Raw genomic sequence first — 17180 nt, 5'->3', positions numbered from 1 at the left:
GTGAACGTGGAGCAGCTGGCGACGGTGAGCTGTTTAATTCTGCACTACACTTCGCATAAACAAGAACCTTGCCAACGTGTGCAAGACTTGAGCCCTAAATTTTGAAAAAAAAATTAATAACAATAATAGCTGACAATAACCCACCTCAAATCTCAAAAATACCCCCTGCATGCACAGATACTCCCCAATTATCTGGGTTTAAAATAAATTTTTTAAATAAATAAATAACTTTTAATTTACACCACTGATCTCATTATTTAAAAGGCTAACAACTGTGCCTATGGACTCATATAAAACACGACTCATTTGAACAGGACTTTCTCTCTCTCTCTCTCTATATATATATGGCGGTTGCCCATATAACTGTCGTATATGCATCAATACTAAAAAGATAAAATTAAATATCTAATGTACTCCGTAATATATTAAGTGTATAACCGTCGTATATACATTAAAAATAAAAAAATATAATGTAGTATACATTGCTTTTAGGTGTATAACCTCCAATCCACATATAAATTTATTTGGAAAAAGTATAGAATATAATATATATGTCGGTTGCTTGTATAACTGCAGTATATACATCAATATTTAAAAAATAAAAAAATATAGTGTAATATATACGACAGTTAGGTGTACAAGCACTATTTATACATCTATTTGAAAAAAAATTTATAATATAGTATACATGGCGGTTGTCTATAATAACTGCCATATATATATATCACCTGATTAAGGACCTATATATATATATCAATACTTAAAACATAAAAAAATTTAAAATTAATGTAGTATATATGATAGTGAAGTGTATAACTGTTGTATACACATATATTTGAAAAAAAAATTATAATATTGTATATATCGCAGTTACCGTATAACCGCCGTATATACATCAATGTTTTTTAAAAAAATTCTAATGTATTATATATGGCGCTTAGGTGTATAACAAACGTATATACATTTATTTTTTTTAAAAAAAATATAAAAAAGTAATATAGTGTAAAAACTCCCTATTTCCGTTATGAAAATAGGGAAAATAGATGGATTTTGATGCAGTGTGCTTGAAAGAGATGGAGTTGATACGTCATGAGGGCGGGACAATTCGCAGTCCTAATTTATGTTTAAATGATCACAAGAGTAGTTTTTTAGATTTGAATTACTACGTACATCTCCTCAATTCATCGGTTATTATGCGTTTCCCCCTAATCTTATAGGTTTGTTTGCACTTAGTAGATTGTGCTCTTAACTTGAGTCATATTTTCCTTATTTTGTGGTTATCTCTTGTTTATATGTGTTTGTTCTAACTTGTTTAGTTATGGTTGCCTTAAACTTTTTATGGACAATTTAACTTCTTGTTGATTTCTTAGTGCAAGTGCGTAGTTGCTAGTATATATTTGCATATTATGTACCATAACCCTCAAGTTGACCATCACTCATATCATATATTTGCTATACATCATGGGGTCTGGTGAGTCGTGAAATACAAGAATGATGAATAAAATTTAAATTATATTTATTTTTATTATGGATTCTGAATTTTAATTTTTGTATTTAATATTTAGTTAGTATTCACACTCGGTGGAGCGGATGTAAATTTCTAAAATGTACACGCACTCCAATGTGACATTAGGGAGAGTTGTGAAATTCAAAGAATGGAACATATAGTGAATACAATCAATCAATCGCAAACTACTCTTATTTTAATTTTTTTTATTAAGATCACTGTTGCAAAAATCCCCGCCTAAGGCACCGTTTAGGCGCTAGACGCCCCTAAACCGAGGTGAATTGCTCCCTAGGCGTCCGCCTAAGTGGCCGGCCGCCTAGACAGCCACCTAGCACCTAGTTAACTCGCCAAACTCGGCAAAATTAGCCGAGTTAACTCGAACGAGTCGACCTTGTTAATTTTTTATTATATTTATATATATTCAAATTTATATATATAAGAGCAGTAAAAAGATATATATATATATATATATATATATATATATATATATAGATATATAATTTCAGGTGCAGCCGTGCTCTCCCGTGCGGTCACACACCACTCAATGTATTTCTATTGAGTGGTGCATTTCTTAACATTGTTGAGTGGTGTAAACCGCACGGCCGCACGTAAGGGCGCGGCCACATTTGAATAGAAATATATATATATATATATAGATATATAATTTCAGGTGCAGCCGTGCTCTCCCGTGCGGTCACACACCACTCAATGTATTTCTATTGAGTGGTGCATTTCTTAACATTGTTGAGTGGTGTAAACCGCACGGCCGCACGTAAGGGCGCGGCCACATTTGAATAGAAATATATATATATATATATAGATATATAATTTCAGGTGCAGCCGTGCTCTCCCGTGCGGTCACACACCACTCAATGTATTTCTATTGAGTGGTGCATTTCTTAACATTGTTGAGTGGTGTAAACCGCACGGCCGCACGTAAGGGCGCGGCCACATTTGAATAGAAATATATATATATATATATAGATATATAATTTCAGGTGCAGCCGTGCTCTCCCGTGCGGTCACACACCACTCAATGTATTTCTATTGAGTGGTGCATTTCTTAACATTGTTGAGTGGTGTAAACCGCACGGCCGCACGTAAGGGCGCGGCCACATTTGAATAGAAATATATATATATATATATAGATATATAATTTCAGGTGCAGCCGTGCTCTCCCGTGCGGTCACACACCACTCAATGTATTTCTATTGAGTGGTGCATTTCTTAACATTGTTGAGTGGTGTAAACCGCACGGCCGCACGTAAGGGCGCGGCCACATTTGAATAGAAATATATATATATATATATAGATATATAATTTCAGGTGCAGCCGTGCTCTCCCGTGCGGTCACACACCACTCAATGTATTTCTATTGAGTGGTGCATTTCTTAACATTGTTGAGTGGTGTAAACCGCACGGCCGCACGTAAGGGCGCGGCCACATTTGAATAGAAATATATATATATATATATAGATATATAATTTCAGGTGCAGCCGTGCTCTCCCGTGCGGTCACACACCACTCAATGTATTTCTATTGAGTGGTGCATTTCTTAACATTGTTGAGTGGTGTAAACCGCACGGCCGCACGTAAGGGCGCGGCCACATTTGAATAGAAATATATATATATATATATATGACATACACCCACACACATGCATTATTTTTTTGTTTTATAGGTCGCCGCCTAGACCGCTTAGGCGCTAGTCTACCGCCCGACTAGCGCCTATTGCAACCATGATTAAGATAAATATAGTTTGTATTCACAGTTAGCTAAAGTGATGCAAAATTTTAAAATTTACATCACTCACTTCGAGGTGGGGCTGGAGCGTGTTGTGAATAATTACAAGGATGATGAATAAAATTTAAAGGAATAAGGTTCAAATTGGCCACTGAACGTAACCTGAAAGTGCAATTACACCACTGAACGAAAAAAATGTGCAATTAGGCCACTGAACACTCCAAATGCATGCAATTTCACCCGATAGCAGGTTACCTTCCATTTCATCAAGTTATCTGCTTACATGGATGGTGATGTGGCATTTTAAAATAATTTTTTAATAATAAATATAAAAATTAAAAATTAAACATTTTAAAAATATTAATTTTTAAATATTAATTTTTAATATTTTTAATATTAATTTTTTAATTTAATATTTTAATATTTTTAATTAATTTTTATTTTTAAAGTTTATTATTTAATAAATATTAAAAATAAAAATTAAAAATTAAAAAAATATTAATATTTTTAATATTAATATTTTTTAAATATTTTAAATTAATTTTTAATTTTTAATTTTAAAGTTTATTATTAAAAGAATATTTTAAAATGTATACTCACCATCCATGTAAGCAGGCAACCTGATGAAATGGAAGGTAACTTGCTATCAAGTGAAATTGCATGCATTTGGAGTGTTCAGTGTCTTAATTGCACATTTTTTTTTCATTCAATGGCCTAATTGCACTTTCAGGTTACGTTCAGTGGCCAATTTGAACCTTATTCCAAATTTAAATTATATATAGTTTTATTATGGATTCTTAATTTTAATTTGTGTGTTTATTATATATTGTTTAATTTATTAAGTTTATATTCGCACTCGATGGAGAGATACTATTTTTTAAAATGTACACACTCTGATGTGACATTAGGGTGAGCTATGAAATTAAAAGAGTTGAACATATATAGTGAATGCAATCAATTAATATCAAAAGCGCTAATGAGAATGTACATTTTTAATGTCGAAGGGCTTGGAATGCATTAAATAAAGATTACATCTAAAATTAATTATTACATGTATGTTAAATATAAATGTAATAATTACTTTTACATTTCATACACTTCTAAACAAAGTTAATTTCAGAAATGGTTCTTCGACTATTGACTTTTACTAATTTTTGTCCTCGACTTTTAATTTGACCAAAGTTGGTCTCTTAACTATTGATTTTGTACCAATTTTGGTCATTCTGTTAAATCTATGTTGGCTCTGTTTGGCAGAGCTTATTTAGGAGCTTATAGCTTATTTTAAGCTATTAATAAGCTATAAACTCTGTTTGGTTGTAATTTTAGTTTGACATTTGTGTTTGAACATTAATTTTTGTATGAACTAATCTTATGAATTATAAACATTTTTTTTCACTTTATATATTTTCTTTTTTTTTTTTTGAGAAAAATTTATATATTTTCAAATATATGTTCTTACTTTATATTTTATTTAAATATATTGATTTCATTATTTTATATTTTAATTTATAAACAAACCTATTTAAATTTAAAATTATTTAAATTGTATGGAGACGTCCTTTTTAGTCTTTTTACATTTATCAGCTTATCAAAAATTACCAAACACTTTTAAGCATAACAGCTAGCTTAACAACTCTTCAGATTTCAGCTTTGAGCTTATAGCTTTTCAGTTTTCAGTTACTTTTCAGCTTTCAGCTACCTTTTCAGCTAGGTTTGCCAAACATAGCCGTTAAGTAGGTGTTAAAATTGAGGGCAAAACTGTAAACCCAAATATTTTAACCTTTCTTCTTCATTTTTTTTTTGTTTGTAAATTCTCTAATTAGATGTGGAGTGTTATTGTATATTTAACCTCCATCACAATTCTGAATTTTGATCCGAGTACACAAGCTCATGAACTTGTTGCTCTTTGGCTATGAGCTGAGTTTCGTATGATAAATTCTGGGTCTTGCAACCTCCACAATGTGAAGCATATTCACATGGCGCTTCAACATAGTCCCAATGAGGAGTAATGGTCTTCATTTTCCTAACCTGTCGTCATCAACCAACATAACATCATTAAGCATCTCATTAAGGGTGTGTTTGGAAAGTAGAAAAATGACTTCTAGAAAATATTTTCTGAAAAATTAGTCAATTTTCAGAAAACAATTTCATTTCCGGTGTTTGGTTGCATTCTGAAAAACTGTCTTTGTGTGTTTGGTTCATTTTCTGGAAAATGAATTAAATTGTATAATTTTACATTTTAATTTTTTAAAATATAATATATATATATATATATATATATATATATATATATAATATTTCTCTTAAAAAGTAACATATGTGGTCATTTTGGCCAAAAAAATTATTGAAGCAAAGTCCGGAAAATGACGTCCGGAAAAAAATTCGAAAGTCATTTTCTAGAAAAAATGACCTCATTTTCCTTGGTCAACGGAAAATGTTTTTCGTTGACTGCATTTTCCAAGCACTGTCAAACACCAAAAGCCCTAGAAATCATTTTTCGGGCTACCAAACACACCCTAAATTCCAATTTTTTCACGTACAAGGAACAAACTTAAAAGAACTCAAAGCACCTATTGCTAACCATTTTTAATAGTTAAAAAAGTGAAGAAGAAATGTTAAAATAATTGATTTTACATTTTTGCCTTCAATTTTAATACCTATTTAACATAGATTTAATAGAAGGACCAAAATTGGTACAAAATCAATAGCTAAGGGACCTACTTTGGTTAAATTAAAAGTCGAGGACAAAAATTGGTAAAAGTCAATAGTCGAACGACCATTTCTGGAATTAACTCCTTCTAAACATGACTAATTGACAATATATTTGGCACCAAGTCAACTATTATCATCAAACTAATTATTACATTTACGTTACATTAAAAAAGATGAAAACAAATTTCACTCTTTTGGTCGAATTAGTCACACAACGTGTTTTTAGTGCAGTTTACCTTTCTTGTGTAGTTTTTTTAACTATTATACAAGAGTGAAGTTTATCCAGGCACACCCTCAAGTAGTAGTTGTGAGTTTTTATCGTCACTCAAAAAAAAAAACATTTAGTAGTGAGTCCATGATTAATATCCTGCAATTGCAAAAAAATTAATTTACTCTGCATTATAATTTGTAATTTTTAATTGTGTTCATGACGCTGGCTTTTTTTTTTTTTTTTTTTTTTACTATATTTACGAATGTTGGATGTCCAACTAATGAACAATGAAATCTCACACATATACAATCAACATATATAAGGCATGAACGATGAGCAACGTAAGATCAAATTCTAATCTATGCATTTCACGTAACATAAAAAGAAAAAGGCTAAAGTGTTATCTAGCACCATGAACTATATCCAATTATTCATGTCGCACTTTTGACCAAATAATTTTTAAATTAATATCTAATGTGTATATATAAGCATCCAGTGCTGAAATTTTGATGATTTTATATATTAGTGTTTAGGGTTTTATAACTTTGGCAAATTTTCTCTTTGAAAAAAAAAACATATATAATATCACCAGTTCGAATTACACATTATTGAAAAACCTCTTTGTAGGCGACATTGGTAGTACTAATAGAATCTTGTCCATCCTCGTCTAGCGCTAACACCTTCAGGCCATCATGATGGCTGATTCGGGAAAAAGTCACGTACAATTGATTATGATTAAACACTGGTTTGCCCAAAATGAGTTAGTGTTTGGCCCTGGCTATTGTTGATAGTTATGACATATGCGATCGAGCATCAATGAGAATTGTTTACGTTATGAGAATTGTTTACGTTGAAACTTGAAGGGCAATCTCATATCAGAAGGAGTGAGAGACATTCAGGGGATAAGAACTTTGGTTCCTTCAATTCATGTGTCCCATTAACTATTCTTGATTCGACAATGTGATTTGTTAATTTTGTGACGATGAGACGCGTACCGTCACAAAATTGACAAATCACATTCTCGAAGCAAGAATAGTCCAAGAGGGTGGTCTATGTTCCGCAATAACATAACAGGTGCACCAACCTTTAATGTCAATGATTGATTAGGGAGTCCAAACAATATCAAACTATTTAGAAATATAATTTAGGGGTGTGTACTTTTGATAGATTTTTACCGTCTGATTCTACCTTACACAAACAATCACAACTTAAATATGTTCGTCCTTCTGTAGTATTCATGTTGCACATGTATTGATTAATTTGATAATAAAATCAAATAAGTACCTAAAAATTAACAAATTCATTGGAGTAAATCAATAATTTATAACAACAAATAAATCAAAATCAATACTATTAATAAAAACAATATCCTCAATTTTCTGGACGACATTCGTGCCTGCAGGTGTCGGCACACATGAGTCATCCTCAATTTTCTGGACGACATTCGTGCCTGCAGGTGTCGGCACACACGAGTCAAGCCTTTTCAAGTTCATTTTGGGATTTGTTTTGCACCCGCGCGCGTGAGAGAGAGAGAGCCTCTATGCTATATAATTCAATAAGCCTTAGAAAGACTCTTGTATAAGTAGTTGTGCAAACCTACTTCCCAAACCAATGTGAGACAAAAGCTACTTAAAAAGCTTACACTATAGTTAATTTTGATAGTATAAATACACCTGCACCGGTCGGTTTAACATGATCGGGAGGTCGGCATCTCAGCCCGACCAGTTAGCGGTCGGCCCGTCTTGGACCGGTCGATGCTTCGCCCGGCTAGTAGAGGCCTTGTCGGGGTCCGCCACGTGCTCCATCCCGCTTGGGCAAGGAGCGAGGCGGACACATGCGTGCCACATTCTCACCATGTCGGAGCCCCGGCGACCGCAACTTCCCTCTCTTATAAATACCGCATTTATGAGGAGAGAGGGGATCTTTTGGCTGATTCAGGACTAAGCCTTGAAGTGTGCTCGGACAGTAGGAAAGCCCACTATCGACCCGCTGAGCCCTTCTAGCCCTTCTTTGTATTGTAAACCGGGCTTGGATCTTTTTGATTAATAAGAGATCGTATTACCCGTTTTAGCTACGTGTTGTCGTATTTAGCATTATCAAATTTATTTGTCAATTCTTATATATTATAAATCATAATATCATAAGAAACGGATACTTTGATGAAATATGAAGCATGTGTAGTCTGCCAATCAACGGTTATGGACATTGCATTTCAACAGTTTGGATGGGCAGATCACATTGTTGAAGCAAGAATAGTTAAAGGGGCACATGACATGAAGGAACCAAAGTTCTTATCCCTCGAATGTCTCTCACTCTTTCTGATATGAGATTGCCCTTCAAGTTCCAGTATAAATAATTCCCATTGATGCTTGCATATTGATAAGCACTATTTTTATACTTAATTTAGATTGATCTGATAATAAATTAGTTTTATTTATTTAACATTATATTTATTTTACACTTTATTTTATTTTTTGCACTAATATAATAGTTAGTTGAATAGTTAGGATTAATGGACCTATTAATAAGAATTGGCCTTATTTGAGCTAATTATATATTTGTTTTACTTTGTATTGTTTTTATTAATTGGCCCAATTTAAATACCTTTAATTATTCTATATATGTTCAGCAACCCAAACCTACCTTAATCAATCGTTATATCGTGGACCACGGTCCACAGTGCACTGTGGACCCTGGTCCGAAACAACGTCATTTTGATGTTAGTGGGCGCGGACGCGAATGACTCCAGGGAATTCATTAATTATAATACATATAATCATTATCTAGAATACACATAAAGTTTGCCTAGAATACACAGAATGTTTGTCAAGAATACATAGAATATTGACACAAAATACAAAGAACGCATCCTCCTAACATTCGAATGCACAAACACATCACAACCTGTGTTAATAACATGAATACACAGAATATTGACACAAAATACACAGAATTCATCCTCCTAAACATTCGAATGCAAGAACACATCACAACATGTGTTACTAACATGAATACACAGAACGGTTGCCTAGAATACATAGAATGGTTGCCTGGAATACATAGAACGATTACATAGAATACACAGAATATTAACATAAATACAGAGACCGACCGAAACGGGAAACGTAATTTCCAAAAAAAAAAATCATTAATTAAAATGACCAAAACGACATCGTTTTGGTACGAGGTACGCAATGCATTGTGCACCGTGATTCACGATATAAATTGCCTATCTTAATTACCTTTACTTTATTAGGTTTTTAGTTTTGTTTTATAATTGTTTTTAGTTTAATTTTATTTTCTTTTGTTTTGTTTTAAGTACGTAGACAACAGCGAACGTGCGACCTGCGGAGAATGCAGTAATTTGAGGAGCGACGAATTCGGCTGTGTGCGGACGAGTGATGCTGCGGACTGCGGCGTGCGACGCGTGGACAGCTGCAACTTCTACAAATTTCATCCACAACAATTACGAACGGATAGTACTAAGCCTAAATTAGTATAAATAGGCAAGGAGTTCAGTAGTAAAATCATCAGTTTGTGCAGAAGAATCTTATTTACTTTAGAGAATCAGGGAGTGGAGGATCTCTTTCCGAGTGATCTACCGTGAACAGAATAGAGTCGCCGGTTGCCTGGCATCTTTTGGGACTTATCAAGACGATGAGAGAAGGATTGTTGATGCTTGCCCCAATTGTAAGCGAAGAAGCTTATTTCGAAGACCTGATGTATGTAACGCGACCACGTAGAGTGGTGGAGTCAGCGTAATGTTTCGGCTCCCCAGAGGCACCCCCCTCACGACTTGATTTAAAAAAATCATCAGTTTGTACAGAAGAATCTTATTTACTTTGTAAACACTCCTTGCGATTTCCTGCTGAGTTCTTATTTTTCCAATTCGAGAATTATTGAAGTTTGATTCTACAAGATCAGTGAGCTTTATTTAGCCTAAATTATTCTTTGCACTTTATTATCTATACATCTTCTGTTATATTTATTTAAATTATTGCTTAATTAATTGTTGCAAAAGAGCCCATTGTTCAATTGTCAAGTTATTAAATTGCTAGTTAGAACCTTGAATCCGTAATTGTTTAAGTGTTCTGATGTTGGTAGCATAGCACAATTTGATTATAATTGATTTTCAGTTTGTGTTATGAAGATTTATAGTCTAGCTTAAATGAGCCGAGCTTGTGAGTTTGTTGGCTAGGATTAGTAGTCTTTCTAATTCTATTAATGTTGTTAGTAAATTAAATCTTAAGAGCTTGTTTAGGACTGTTTATTAGCTAGGGAAGTAATTAAAGAGCTTGTTTTGATTACCGACGAAGTAAAGAAGGACAGGTTGTTAGAGCTTGTTAATAACCATAACCAATCTAGTAAAGAGTTAAGTTAGTTTGGCTTGCAAATCAATAATCTGTCTTGTTAGAATTGAACTGATATTATGCATTGGGTTGGATACTAGTTGCAATTGACATTTATTTGATATTTATTTGCTATTTGATATTATTTTTCATTTCATTGTTGCTATTTAAATTTCCATTCTCTTCTCATTATTTATTAAATCTATTGCTTAAAATAAGTCTAACCAACTGTAACCCCTCGGTTTTTCCGACAAAGTTAAGATTCGAGAACATCGATATAATTTTTTTTTTTAAGCTATGACATTTAAGAGAAGGCTTCTCGGTGCTCGAAAGATTTTTTTTTAAAGATTAGTTATCGATAAGCTGCGAACTACGTACCGGTCACGAACCGAGAAATTTTTAAGGATATAGATTCAGTTCCAATTTTCCTAGCAATTGGATTATTAAGTATCATACGATTAAGCCTGAACTTCTAGTTAGTTCAAGAAAATTTTAAATGGACTGTAAGGGGTAAATTGTTACGAACTCTGTACCTATATTTCGCGAGATACCGAAAAATTCCCAATTTTGGTGATTTGCGACGGGATTATTTTTAGAATAATTTTGGTATTAGAATTTTCCCGAATTAAGTTATAATCCTCCGAGCATTCATCTGATTTAACCATAAACTGGCCAAATAAGTTGTGATCTTCTTAAGGACTCCATAGGGTATTGACAAGTGACAACCAAAATCTAGCCAAGATTGGATCATTTAATGTTAGCATTAATGAGGCATGGGAGTGTTGCACTTTGTTACTTGATCTTCAAGACAAAATCTACACTAATCACATTCATCTCTCTCTCACTCTCCCACCCCATTTTCGAACTACACCATTAGGAAGAAGAAGAAAAATTAGTTTGGTCTTCCATTGTGATCAAAGAGCTCCTAAGCATTCTTCCAACCCAAGAGACTAAGTGTAGGTAAGACCTTAGACTTTGTTGGATTAAATCATCTCTAGAACTTAAGTGTTAATGTTTGGTGCATGAAAAATATTGTTATTATGGTGATATTTTTAGGGTCTTTGAACTCAAAGGAAGGATCTAGCAACTTCTTTGGTTTTAAAATCTTCCATCGAGGTAAGGAATCCCTTAAGTTGGTTTAGTCACTTGAAGGTGAACAAATGCTAGTAAATTATATGACTAGGAATTTTTACGTGGAAATTATGTGTTAAGTTCGTGGATCTACAAGTTAGCCTAAGAAACTACACTTTGGATTTTTGGTAATTTTTATGTACATGTTCATAGCTAATTTATGCATGTATATGTTGAATTTATGCCCATATAGGCTTATACTTGTGAAAATAGTGAAAAGAAATCAGGATAGATTCTGGCAGTAACTTCCGAGATTTATTGGGAAAAATTGGTAAGGTATTTTGATCCTATTTTTTTAGACATGTAGTTCTATAAGTGTAGAACCTGCATATAAAATTTCATAATGATCGGAGTAGTATAAGTATGGTTTTCGAATTTTTTTCCAAAACTGGTCCAGAGAGAAAAATATTCTGGACAGCACACTGCCAAGGGCGAAAAGGGAATTTTCTGTGTTTATTCGTGGATCAAAATGACCAAAACTTTTTATGGACATCAAGTACTATAAGTTGGGGTTCTACCATAAAAATTTCAAGTGAAAAAGAGTTCGGGAACTATTTTTACCGGCTCAATCTTTCGGACTGCGCCAACTGAAATTTCTGGCAGATTTGACGCGGACTCGTTTTCGACTTGTTTTTGACCCGGTTTTTCCCCGATGTTTTTAACCCTGAGTGTTGCGATGTTTTGAAAGCCTACGGGCATCCGGGTGAATTTTTGAAGGCCCAAATATTATTTTTGTGCATTATATTTATTAACTTGGAAAGTAATTGTGTTTTGAAAATTATTGTGTCTCCTGTACTCGAATTTCCATAACGAGACTAACACTAACCAAAGTGTGTATTTTGGGGAAATATATTTGATCAAGTGTGATGGTTATGGAGTCGTGTGATAATAATGAATGGTGAGGGAGTCTGTATGATTAATCTATACTGCAGAGCGAAGTTTCTTCGCTNATTGTGTCCTTTATTAGATGCAGTCTAGCGTGGGTCCCTGTGACCGATGAGCTCTAAATAGGATGGGAGTCGAGGTTGAAGATCACTCTAGTCTAGAATAGACACCCTGGAGGGATTATTTCCATATGTACATATCTGGATATTGATATGGTTATTTGAGGTTGTAAGTTTAGCCTTAGAGTTTGGGTATAGGAAAGATACCTAAGCGTGGCGGTAACACCCAGTTTTCTGCTGGTTAGACGCTTCCGCAATGTATTGTATTATTAGGATTTTGTAATAAATCCAAGAGATGAAAATTGGGGTGTTACAAACCAATCTCCGTGGGTACGACCTTACTCATCACTATTACAATTCATAAGAGTAAGTATTTATTATTTGTTGGTTTCGACGTTCATCACATATGCTAGTTTTTAATCACGGTCAATTGTACATGATTTTTTCTCGAGTCACCCATCCTGATAGCCTGAAAGTGTTAATTAGTTCTAGACGAGGATGGACAAGATTGTGTTACTATGTACTACTAATGTTGTTTACAAAGAGATTTTCAATAATGTGTAAATACAACCGGTGATATTATATTTTTCTCCAAGATGGCAAAATTGAAATATATCTACACAAAAATATATCTTCCATACACATGAATTAGAATAGCAATTGAATACTATAACTGAGTTACTAGAGAACGAATATATTTGACTAATTTATAAAAATCATAAACAATGATATATAAAATCTCTAAAATTTCAGCACCGCATGTGTACATCTACACATTAGCTGTTAATTAAGCAATTATTTGCTGGAATTCAAACAAGGATAGTATCAGAAAACATAATCGATCCAAAATATATCTTCAATTGCACTATATAATATATATTTGATGTTATAATTAATATAATTATATATCGATCCAAATATTCTTAATATATTATAACAAATCTATTTCGTGCATCGCACAGGTGAAAATACTAATTTATATAATAAATATAAACTTTCCATTAATCAATTAATTCCATAACAAAATTAGATTTGTATAAAATCAATCAGTTACTATTACAATATTATCTTTAGTGAAACACTCTAATCTAAAATATTGTAATCGTGGAAAGTTTCCTAAATGGCATTCAATAATCACATAAAGAATCACTATTTATGGAATAAAATATTTCAATATCACAACAACGTGATTATTATTATCATAAAATCATATTTTAAATGGTAATAATAATACATTATATAATCTTCCAAAATAGTAATCTTTTCAAATATAGAATATTTTCAAAATATATATTAATTTGGTAATAAAACTTTGCTATTTTCATTATAGAATATTTTCAAAATAATATAATACGTGATACTACCAAAAAATATCTAATATTTATTTGGTAGTAATAATGTTTCTTGTCAAAATTACACTTTCACTGTATCGGCCGCCATTAATATATTATATGTTTATAGTTAACATATTCAATATCCGCAGTTAATCGTTTATGTGTTTGTAATTACTATTTTATGTGTCTATAGTTAACATGTGAGTATTTTCAATTTATATAAAGGTACAAAAACTATTAAATATACGTATAAATTATGTCAATTACAGTCACATAATCTGAAAGTTATTTTATAACAAGATCTACAATGCAATGTACACCCTCCTCCACGGTATAATCGTCCATTTTTTCTTGTGATGACTTGCTTTATTCTGTTAAAATTTGTACTAATCTCCAACAAATAATGTAAATATTTTAACTTTAATCGAACAAATAAAACCAATTTAAAGAAACAAGATCCCGAAAAAACTATATCATATTGCAATGGAAAAATATGGTTCAACTTTATAATAATAATATTGAGTTAATTCTATTAATCATCCACTGACTATCCATATTTATTAGTTTTTATATTCTTGATTTTTAATTTCACCATAAGTGTTCTATTGAGAGTTGATTTTGTTCTAGATATGGTTATTCGATTAAAGAACAAATTCTACCTTTTGTCATCCATTATTCTGGCATTGTTAAATTTAGTCCTATTACTTTAATTTTGTTTAATTACATCATTAACTTTTATTTGCTTGTCACAAATAGTTTCCAATAGAATTTGTGTCATTTTACCGTATAATAAAGAGGATTAAGATGCAATGTTTTTAATCAAACCTCTTTCCTCAACAGGTAATTACAACAAATAATATCCCATGTAATAATTAGAATAGTTGAAGATTAAGTTGAGGCATTGTTGTTAGCCGTTAGAGAATTAAAGCAAGTAGAAATAAAAATTGAAGGCGAATAACACAAGAATTATATATGTAGATATAAATGGAACTTTAATTTTCATTTATCATCATTTCCTTAATTTCCTTTTCTTATACAATCGAAAAACTGAGAGAGTAGAGTCAGCGGGAAACGGGAAAATCAGGGATAGGACGACCTGCAACACTATGGCCTGAGCTTGGGGGAACGGGGAAATGAGGGGTTGGAAAACCTGCAACACTATAGCCTGAGTTTGGGGGAACGGGGAAATGAGGGGTTGGAAAACCTGCAACACTATGGCCTGAGCTTGGGGGAACGGGGAAATGAGGGGGTGGTAAACCTGGAACATTATAGCCTAAGTTTGGGGGAACGGGGAAATGAGGGGGTGGTAAACCTGGAACATTATAGCCTGAGTTTTGGGGAACGGGGAAATGAGGGGTTGGAAAACCTGCAACACTATGGCCTGAGCTTGGGGGAACGGGGAAATGAGGGGATGGTAAACTTGGAACATTATAGCCTGAGTTTGGGGGAACGGGGAAATGAGGGGGTGGTAAACCTGGAACATTATAGCCTGAGTTTGGGGGAACGGGGAAATGAGGGGGTGGTAAACCTCGAACATTATAGCCTGAGTTTGGGGGAACGGGGAAATGAGGGGTTGGAAAACCTGCAACACTATGGCCTGNTTTTGTAATAAATCCAAGAGATGAAAATTGGGGTGTTACAAACCAATCTCCGTGGGTACGACCTTACTCATCACTATTACAATTCATAAGAGTAAGTATTTATTATTTGTTGGTTTCGACGTTCATCACATATGCTAGTTTTTAATCACGGTCAATTGTACATGATTTTTTCTCGAGTCACCCATCCTGATAGCCTGAAAGTGTTAATTAGTTCTAGACGAGGATGGACAAGATTGTGTTACTATGTACTACTAATGTTGTTTACAAAGAGATTTTCAATAATGTGTAAATACAACCGGTGATATTATATTTTTCTCCAAGATGGCAAAATTGAAATATATCTACACAAAAATATATCTTCCATACACATGAATTAGAATAGCAATTGAATACTATAACTGAGTTACTAGAGAACGAATATATTTGACTAATTTATAAAAATCATAAACAATGATATATAAAATCTCTAAAATTTCAGCACCGCATGTGTACATCTACACATTAGCTGTTAATTAAGCAATTATTTGCTGGAATTCAAACAAGGATAGTATCAGAAAACATAATCGATCCAAAATATATCTTCAATTGCACTATATAATATATATTTGATGTTATAATTAATATAATTATATATCGATCCAAATATTCTTAATATATTATAACAAATCTATTTCGTGCATCGCACAGGTGAAAATACTAATTTATATAATAAATATAAACTTTCCATTAATCAATTAATTCCATAACAAAATTAGATTTGTATAAAATCAATCAGTTACTATTACAATATTATCTTTAGTGAAACACTCTAATCTAAAATATTGTAATCGTGGAAAGTTTCCTAAATGGCATTCAATAATCACATAAAGAATCACTATTTATGGAATAAAATATTTCAATATCACAACAACGTGATTATTATTATCATAAAATCATATTTTAAATGGTAATAATAATACATTATATAATCTTCCAAAATAGTAATCTTTTCAAATATAGAATATTTTCAAAATATATATTAATTTGGTAATAAAACTTTGCTATTTTCATTATAGAATATTTTCAAAATAATATAATACGTGATACTACCAAAAAATATCTAATATTTATTTGGTAGTAATAATGTTTCTTGTCAAAATTACACTTTCACTGTATCGGCCGCCATTAATATATTATATGTTTATAGTTAACATATTCAATATCCGCAGTTAATCGTTTATGTGTTTGTAATTACTATTTTATGTGTCTATAGTTAACATGTGAGTATTTTCAATTTATATAAAGGTACAAAAACTATTAAATATACGTATAAATTATGTCAATTACAGTCACATAATCTGAAAGTTATTTTATAACAAGATCTACAATGCAATGTACACCCTCCTCCACGGTATAATCGTCCATTTTTTCTTGTGATGACTTGCTTTATTCTGTTAAAATTTGTACTAATCTCCAACAAATAATGTAAATATTTTAACTTTAATCGAACAAATAAAACCAATTTAAAGAAACAAGATCCCGAAAAAACTATATCATATTGCAATGGAAAAATATGGTTCAACTTTATAATAATAATATTGAGTTAATTCTATTAATCATCCACTGACTATCCATATTTATTAGTTTTTATATTCTTGATTTTTAATTT

At 32.2% G+C, this 17180-nt stretch overlaps 1 protein-coding gene across 1 annotated transcript in view; it reads right to left on the bottom strand.

Moving 5' to 3' along the window:
* Window positions 1–14992: 14992 nt before the first annotated feature.
* The window catches only part of LOC116013191 (arp2/3 complex-activating protein rickA-like), a 3353-nt gene continuing 1165 nt past the window's right edge, over window positions 14993–17180 (bottom strand). Inside the window, exon 2 of the mRNA XM_031252840.1 lies at window positions 14993–15528. Coding sequence (XP_031108700.1) covers window positions 14993–15528 — 536 coding nt within the window. The remainder of the gene's footprint in view (window positions 15529–17180) is intronic.

Source organism: Ipomoea triloba, chromosome 3, assembly GCF_003576645.1.
Source record: "Ipomoea triloba cultivar NCNSP0323 chromosome 3, ASM357664v1".
Taxonomy (NCBI): domain Eukaryota; kingdom Viridiplantae; phylum Streptophyta; class Magnoliopsida; order Solanales; family Convolvulaceae; genus Ipomoea; species Ipomoea triloba.
Note: the sequence above shows the minus strand (reverse complement) of the source record. Positions and strands in the feature narration are given on the sequence as shown.